Source organism: Sinocyclocheilus anshuiensis, unplaced genomic scaffold (assembly GCF_001515605.1).
Source record: "Sinocyclocheilus anshuiensis isolate Anshui unplaced genomic scaffold, SAMN03320099.WGS_v1.1 scaffold122, whole genome shotgun sequence".
NCBI lineage: Eukaryota > Metazoa > Chordata > Actinopteri > Cypriniformes > Cyprinidae > Sinocyclocheilus > Sinocyclocheilus anshuiensis.
The window spans coordinates 909,913-918,009 of NW_015544153.1; the positions used below are offsets into that span (position 1 = coordinate 909,913).

Sequence of the window (8,097 nt, forward strand, 5' to 3'; positions counted from 1 at the left end):
TCTTATATAATTATATAGTTCCTTTTTGCTGGGAATTCAGCTAAAATTGTCTGTATATTAATCATGTGGTAGTATCCTGTTTTTTAATAAGTAAAAATGAATATAATATCTAGATTTGTGTGAAATTCTCCTTGCAGGTAAAGAAAACCAGCACTCCTCCACTCTCCCTCTATGGTCAGCTGCTGTGGAGGGAATTTTTCTACACTGCCGCCACCAACAACCCACGATTTGATAAGATGGAAGGCAACCCGATCTGTGTGCGCATCCCCTGGGACAAGAACCCAGATGCTTTAGCCAAATGGGCTGAAGCTAAGACAGGTTTTCCATGGATTGATGCCATTATGACCCAGCTGAGGCAGGAGGGCTGGATCCACCACTTGGCCCGTCATGCTGTCGCTTGTTTTCTCACTCGTGGAGACCTGTGGATCAGTTGGGAAGAGGGCATGAAGGTGCATATCTTACACATGGGAGATAAAATATTATTTTTTATTTCATAGAGCAGATATTTTAAAACTGTGAAAAATGTAAAAAATGGCACTTCATGTTAGAAAGGTTGCCAGCCCCTGTTATGGAGGAATATAAAAATATGCTGGATGGATACATTTGAGTTTAAAGACCTTGAGTGTTTAAGTCACACTAATAATGATAATAGAGTGACCTATATTTTATCAGCCGTGGTTGTTGAGGTATTTTATTTCCATGTAAATTTTCTTTTAAAATTAAGAAAAAAAACATCAAAGAATAAAGAGTTTAGTATAAAAAATTACGGACTGACCCCAAACTTTCGAACTGTAGTGTAAAAGTCTATTTTTAATAGGCCTAAATTACCTTATAACCACCATCTTTGATTGGCTGGAGAATAATGGTAGTTATGATTGACAGGTGTTCGAGGAGCTCCTGTTGGATGCTGACTGGAGTGTAAATGCAGGCAGCTGGATGTGGCTCTCCTGTAGCTCTTTCTTTCAACAGTTCTTTCATTGCTACTGTCCAGTGGGTTTCGGCAGGCGCACTGACCCTAACGGCGATTTCATTAGGTTGGTAACGTTTCTAAAAATACACACTAATTCCAGGCTGAATATCATGCTTTCACTACAAGGCCCTTGTTTAAATGCTAGAATGCATTAAAGATTAGCCACACAGAAGGACAGTTTAATAGAATGAGGAAACATTTTTTAAAGTAACTCGATCAGAGGAATGTAAAGAATTTCTGGGTCATTTGGAAGGGTAATTTTATACAAGGGACAAGGGACAAGGGACAAGGGATTTTATACAGTTGGGGGTCATATACATAACATTTGTTTTTTTTTATATATGACTGAGATGCAGAATAGTATCAGTTGAGGTCTAGACATGAATTACAACATGAGTTAGTCAAGAAAGCAAACCTGTCCCATGTAGCCTCTTTGTGTTCTAACTTTTCCACCTAAGGCCTTCCAGTTCCAGAATTTGGTGTTCCAGGATTTTGGTACTTTCCCAACACATTGTCCTCATTATAGGCCCCTTCAAGGAGCATATGTCTGCTTGTAAACATTGCTGTCATCGTATTTATCATAGCTCATACGCATGTTAGCGTATATGTTTTTGTGTTTCTGTGTGGTCGTCTCACGGATTGGGTGAAAAGTTCAGCTTTCCCTTTCCTCTTTGTGAATTGTGGTTGATTGCTTTTAAGATGAAAGCCATTCTTAGCCAAAGCATTTGGAAACCTGTTAGCTGTGAATGTGGTTGAAGCTTGATGCTTTATCAGCGGGAAATGCAGTAGCCTGTACTTTAGCTCGGTAGGATCTCGTTTCATCAAAAGGGATTTCATCTGCTTGGTAGGGAAATATATATGAAGCCTGGCCTGTTTTCAATGCATAGAGAGCCACATTGCATTTCCCAGAGAGCATGATGGGAGGTGGGGCCCAAAGCCAGTGCCAATGACTTCAGTCTAGGTTTGGACAACTCCTCCTTATCAGACTCTTTTTTTTTTTTTTAAATGTTTAGCGGTCCTCTAGGCATTGAATGCAGCACTGCCTATGCAAGAGAACGAGAGTCCTGGCATTGAGAGAGAGTCGTACCTTTGTCCCAACGAAGTCACTCACGGTCCGTAGGTCATCCAGCAATTTTTCAGATCTGCTTCTGTACATGTAATGTGGTTCTGGCTTTTTTCTTGTTCAGGCAGGATGTGACTGTTCCTGGCAAAAGGGTTCTAGTCTCTTTTGGCAAAATGAGGGGGCCACCCAGCAGCAGAGGACAGTATACTGCGTTTCTCCTTTGGCGGCTAGCAGGTTTCTCTGCCTTGGCTTGGGATCACTGTCGTCTCAAAAGCGATCAGTGGCAGTGCGAGGGGCAGGGATCGAACCTGAACCTCTCACTCAGCCCTGAGTTTCGATTTGTTGAAGCGGGTGGGATGGGGTTGTGGGAGGGTGCTCTGTCATTGGATTGGGAGGGCCTGGTCACTGCCTCTGCTTTCTAATACGTGTTGTAGTAGGAATCTCCGTAGTGTCTCAGCACAGGCGGGACCTGTTGTCCAGTTTAAAGTGCGTCTGCTGTCTGCAAGCCGTGCCTCCTGCATTCTTCCGTCCCTATGCTCTGGTAAGGTGGAGCACCTTACGTAGGTGGCCTTTTCTGTCCCTGGGACCTGGAGGAGAGACGCAAGTCCTGATTTTAGTACAGCCTGAATTTTTCAGTTCTTTTCCATTTATATTGTTATTTGTAGTATGAAGTGGCGCATATCTATACATTCACGTTTATGATATTACACCGTTAAATGGTGTGAAAATACCATTTTGTGATCCTTGTAAATTAATCATTTCCACAAGCTGCAGTCTTGACGCTTTTTGTAATCCGAGAAACTGTGTCATTCTTTTTGTGCCTGCTTGTTCAAACTTGGGAACCCAATAACCATCTCGCGTAACCTTCCTCATGTTTATGATGAGACTGGTTTAATCTCTCTTTGTTCTTTCAGACGATATTTACCTATTCTCCGAGGTTTCCCTGCCAAATATATCTACGACCCATGGAACGCCCCAGACTCTGTGCAGGCCGCTGCCAAGTGCATCATCGGTGTCCACTACCCCAAACCCATGGTGAACCACGCTGAAGCGAGCCGCCTCAACATTGAGAGGATGAAGCAGATCTACCAACAACTTTCACGCTACAGAGGACTTGGCAAGAATTTTCACCGTCTTCTATTAGCAAGCAACTATCTAGCTTACATGCAATCACATTTATCAGTGAAAAACAAGCCTCACATGCAGTTGATAAAGTGTATAATTGTCTGAAGTTCTAGCAAATGCTTAAATTGTGCATTGCTGCAGTAGAAGATAATTCTACATTCTATTTTACCAGGACTTCTGGCCTCCGTACCATCCACACACAACGGGAATGGGAATGGGATGGCATACTCCCCAGGGGAACAGCAGTCGGGGACCAATACACCAGGTGAATTTCATTTTTTTTCCCCTTTATTTGAAATTACAGACAAATAAAGCCTATCAGCTTTTTTATTTTCTTAAATGTTTTAAGAAAAGTTAATAAATACCAAATGTTAACAACTTTTTGACTCATTTAAAAGCAATTATATTTTTAAACCAAGGAATTTATCTCTTATATCTTTAATAATTGAAGACAAAGTGAAGGATATAATATAATATAATATAAAAATGTGTGTAAAAAAAAAATACAAACAAACTACTGATTTACAGATGCCCACACGTGACATGGGGAAATAAAAATAGATATCATGGACACATTATGATTTTGTTCCCACTACTTAATTTGTGGCAATGTTCTACTTGTTCCCTTGTTTTAGTTAAATCACATTGTGGTAATTCCTTCAGTCGTTTTAATTTAGCTAAATTCGTAGTCACGATGTACAGTAACTAAACCAGGGAATGATTTACAATTTACAAGACTTAAGTTGTGGGAACAAATTTTTAATTCATGGCTAAAATATCTTTCTTTTTTTTTTTTCTTTTTTTTTTTGTGGGTTATGTGCATACTGATGTGACATAAACTGACATCCTGAAAGCACCAGCTGTATCAGGCGGTTCCAGTGGTAAAAGGAGTGGAAGTATTCTGCTGAAATTTGACAGTGAAAAGCAGCAGGGACCAAGTGGAATTCAGCAACAACAGCAGCAGCAATCAGGTGTCACCTTTCACACTAATTTAATACACTAATAGATTTATAGGTGTAAATAATTGTTATTAGCAAATAAGATCTGCGTAAGATCTGTTTTCTCATGCAGTTCTTTTCTCTTGCTTGTTTTCCAGGATACCATCACATGACCGACACAGGGCACAGCAGTCGAATTTACAAATGTAATGTCTCACACGACATGACAGGTCCACAGCATTCAGGTAACAGACATGGAAATGTGTACTGCGTGTTACATGAATATCATAGTTTTTTTACAACATATCCAAAGTTTAAAAAGTTGCTTTATTAAGGAAGCGTGTTAATATATTCCTATTTTTGTGTTTACAATATTCTGTGTGGTGTTTAGCAGGACACCTGCTGCACTCAGGAGGAAGTGTGACTGGTAAGAGGGCGCGAGAGTCGGAACGAGACCTTGACAGTGAAGATGACACCCTCTCCACCTCTCACAAGTTACAGCGGCAAATTGCAGAGGTCACTTCAGTTCACAGCGGGAAGCAGTCGAGTATGGTAAATGTAACTCACTTAAATCCTTGATGTATAAATGTTAAGAAATCATACATTGTATTTAAAATTGATATTTTTCTGTTCTTTTTCCAGAAGAGTTAGATGGACATATCATCGTACTGAGCAGAACAGATTCAAAACAAGGTGCAGACTGAAGAGGACTGACTTTAAATCTGGTTTCCTTTAAACAACTCATGTTTGGGATTTTTTTTCGTTTTTCCCTTCTTTTCCCTTTTTTCTTATGTTCAATTGATATGAATAGTAACAGAGAATTCATTTTTATCATTTAATGAAATTCAGTTGCTTTAAAAAGAAGTTACTGATTTTACATCCATTGACAGACAAAAACGGCCATAAAAAGATTTTGTCCTTGTTTCCTTGGCAAACCCCTTTCTCTTTTGCCCAACTTTGCACAGGTTAGGGTTTTATTTACTGTCGAGTGAACCATACTGTACCAAGTGGGATATATTTATCAGCTTTTAACAAGCATGATAAAGCTGAGCTTCATTGTATACTCATTGCAGCTAGGATTTTGAGTATTTTTACAGTTTGGTTGGCACCAGTACCAGCCAATTTCAATTTCACTTATTCTCAGTAGAGTGGTGTACGTGTGACTTTTTGTAAACAGAAAAATTTATACAGGTATATTTTATATATTGGTGTTTCGTTCTTTGCTAGTTCAGTGTATTAGTGTTTACTTAAAAATTTCATATATAAATAAATATTAAATACCAGCAGAGCTGACATTTTAAAATAGGGTTTAAAGATTTCTAGATTTTAAAATCATTTACTTTGACACGGTGACATCTGTATCGTTTTTGCCGACCAGGAGAGGTTTTCAGTTCTAATGTGAATGTTTTGATATGACAATTGTAGAAACCTCAGTGCTTTTTGACTGTAATATCTCTGTGCTATAATAGTTTGTCACAGCAGAAGTCAACCATTTCTGTTTTCTCCTCATTTGAGCTGTTCATTTATTTAAATTTTTTTATTTCCTTTCTGTGAAATGTGACGTCAAGTCTAAATATTGTCCTTGAAGTCTGTAAACAGTTGTAAAATTAAATCTGATTGAAACTGGATTTATTTTTCTGAGTCTTTTTTTGTGTCTGACCAGATTATAATTATGGAGGAAAAAACTTGCGAAAATTAAAAATAAATATAAAAAAAAAATAAATAATGAAGAACGACGTTACAAATAAAGAAAGAATATAATAAAGGGAAAATAATACAAAAATGAATGACTACATTCAACTGGAAATTTGTTTTTATCATTTATTCCTTATAAAAATTAAAAATCCTTTATTATTATTATTTTTTATTGTTGCATTATTTATTTATTTGTAATTTCTGTAGGTTTGGTACTCCCTATATAGTAACTGAACATCTTAATGCAAAATAAGCTATACTTTTGTGTATAATGAGCATCTGCGACCACTGGAGGGCGTTGTTGATGTTTATATAATTTCAGCTTTTAGGCGTTGTGTGGGCTTGTCCCGTGCATAGCTTTGTTTATACAGGATTCTTCCACATAGTTTTTGAGAATTTGTTTAAGTTTTTCTAATAACAAAGAAAGTGATGAAAACAAAATTTCAGCAGTTTTCCTGTTTTTCTCAAGCAGCTATTGCTGTTCAGTGAATGTAATGCAGTTTGCAAAGCTTTAGTAGGTAATTTGACCAAAAAGTAAGAGAACCTGATAAAATTAAAGAAACTGAGCAATAAAATATCTTATGATTTTAAATTCAGTATTGTTTCTGTTTTGTGTTCTGTTTCTCACAATCAAAGGTAACTGTCAGAATCTGTGGGGACTATGAGTTTCATTCACACAGCCCAATTTTGTTCTCTTATCAGAGGCTTGGCACAAAACATGTCTTTTCCCTTTTTTCTTATGTTCAATTGATATGAATAGTAACAGAGAATTCATTTTTATCATTTAATGAAATTCAGTTGCTTTAAAAAGAAGTTACTGATTTTACATCCATTGACAGACAAAAACGGCCATAAAAAGATTTTGTCCTTGTTTCCTTGGCAAACCCCTTTCTCTTTTGCCCAACTTTGCACAGGTTAGGGTTTTATTTACTGTCGAGTGAACCATACTGTACCAAGTGGGATATATTTATCAGCTTTTAACAAGCATGATAAAGCTGAGCTTCATTGTATACTCATTGCAGCTAGGATTTTGAGTATTTTTACAGTTTGGTTGGCACCAGTACCAGCCAATTTCAATTTCACTTATTCTCAGTAGAGTGGTGTACGTGTGACTTTTTGTAAACAGAAAAATTTATACAGGTATATTTTATATATTGGTGTTTCGTTCTTTGCTAGTTCAGTGTATTAGTGTTTACTTAAAAATTTCATATATAAATAAATATTAAATACCAGCAGAGCTGACATTTTAAAATAGGGTTTAAAGATTTCTAGATTTTAAAATCATTTACTGATTTTAAATTCATGTTTTTAACCTTGAGCCCATTTGTAAATTTTTATTAGGGACAGAGAGCTGCGGTGGAATGCAGTTCTTGAATGTTTTTAAATGGTCTACAATGGCCCATTAAATGCATCTGTAGATTAGCTACAGTATCTTCTTCATTGTCATGCTTGGCCGACACACAGACAGCTGATCTTCATGGTCAGGCCTTAAACACTGATTAAAAACGCCAGCTAAACTCTGCCAAAGCCAGGAAATGACACTGGAAAAGAAAATTTTCTTAGCTCAACACTGATCTCTATGGTACATCTATGAAATAAAGCTTTACGAATCTTTAGGAAAGAAATGTATGGAAAATGAAGACACCCTGTTGTATCTCTGACCCTTAAGACTTCTTAGCAGATTATACATGCATTTTTTTTTTTCATAAATCTTACATTTTTTAAATAAATTCATCTGTTTGTGCATGTTCAGGTAAAGCAAAAGCATCATCTGACAGTACTAATGATAACATGATATTTTTACACTGACATTCCAAAAATGCGCAAAACGTTTTCTCTTATCAGAGGCTTGGCACACAACATGAAGGGGAAAAAAGGAGTGCGATGTCCTGGGCCCTCGAGAAGCAGGGAAATTTGGCCCCCACGTGAGCCACTGCAACACCTACTCTTGTTTTTAGATTGCCATGTGCCTTGAATACACAAGTATGACAAAAAATGCAATGGAAAACTTTTCTTTTCCATCCTTAAACTGGCATCGTGATTTAGTGAATCAGAATAAAACTCACTAGCGTTTCCTGTCCTCTATTCGTGGTGGTCCGTGGCTCTGGTTGCATTGTTTTTTGGTGCCCAGGACCTTAGTCCAGACCCTGATTTGTATGTTAGTGTACTCAAGGGGCCAAAACTAGTTGCCACAGCAACTGTGTTGAATCTCTCACGGACCCCCCGTCCCCTTCCACCCTCTCTCAGCCTCCCCTCTAAGAATTCAATGAAACAAAACAAACATTGTCCCTTAACAAGGCGCAGAG

General features: G+C 37.6%; 1 protein-coding gene across 1 annotated transcript in view; it reads left to right on the forward strand.

The window, feature by feature from the left end:
* The window catches only part of LOC107695218 (cryptochrome-1-like), a 16,885-nt gene extending 11,161 nt beyond the window's left edge, over positions 1–5,724 (forward strand). The window contains exons 9-16 of the mRNA XM_016495035.1: positions 138–449; positions 883–1,034; positions 2,948–3,150; positions 3,331–3,423; positions 4,013–4,129; positions 4,255–4,341; positions 4,488–4,648; positions 4,739–5,724. Of these exons, the coding sequence (XP_016350521.1) occupies positions 138–449; positions 883–1,034; positions 2,948–3,150; positions 3,331–3,423; positions 4,013–4,129; positions 4,255–4,341; positions 4,488–4,648; positions 4,739–4,747 (1,134 nt within the window). The 3' untranslated portion in view covers positions 4,748–5,724. The remainder of the gene's footprint in view (positions 1–137; positions 450–882; positions 1,035–2,947; positions 3,151–3,330; positions 3,424–4,012; positions 4,130–4,254; positions 4,342–4,487; positions 4,649–4,738) is intronic.
* Positions 5,725–8,097: the final 2,373 nt, after the last annotated feature.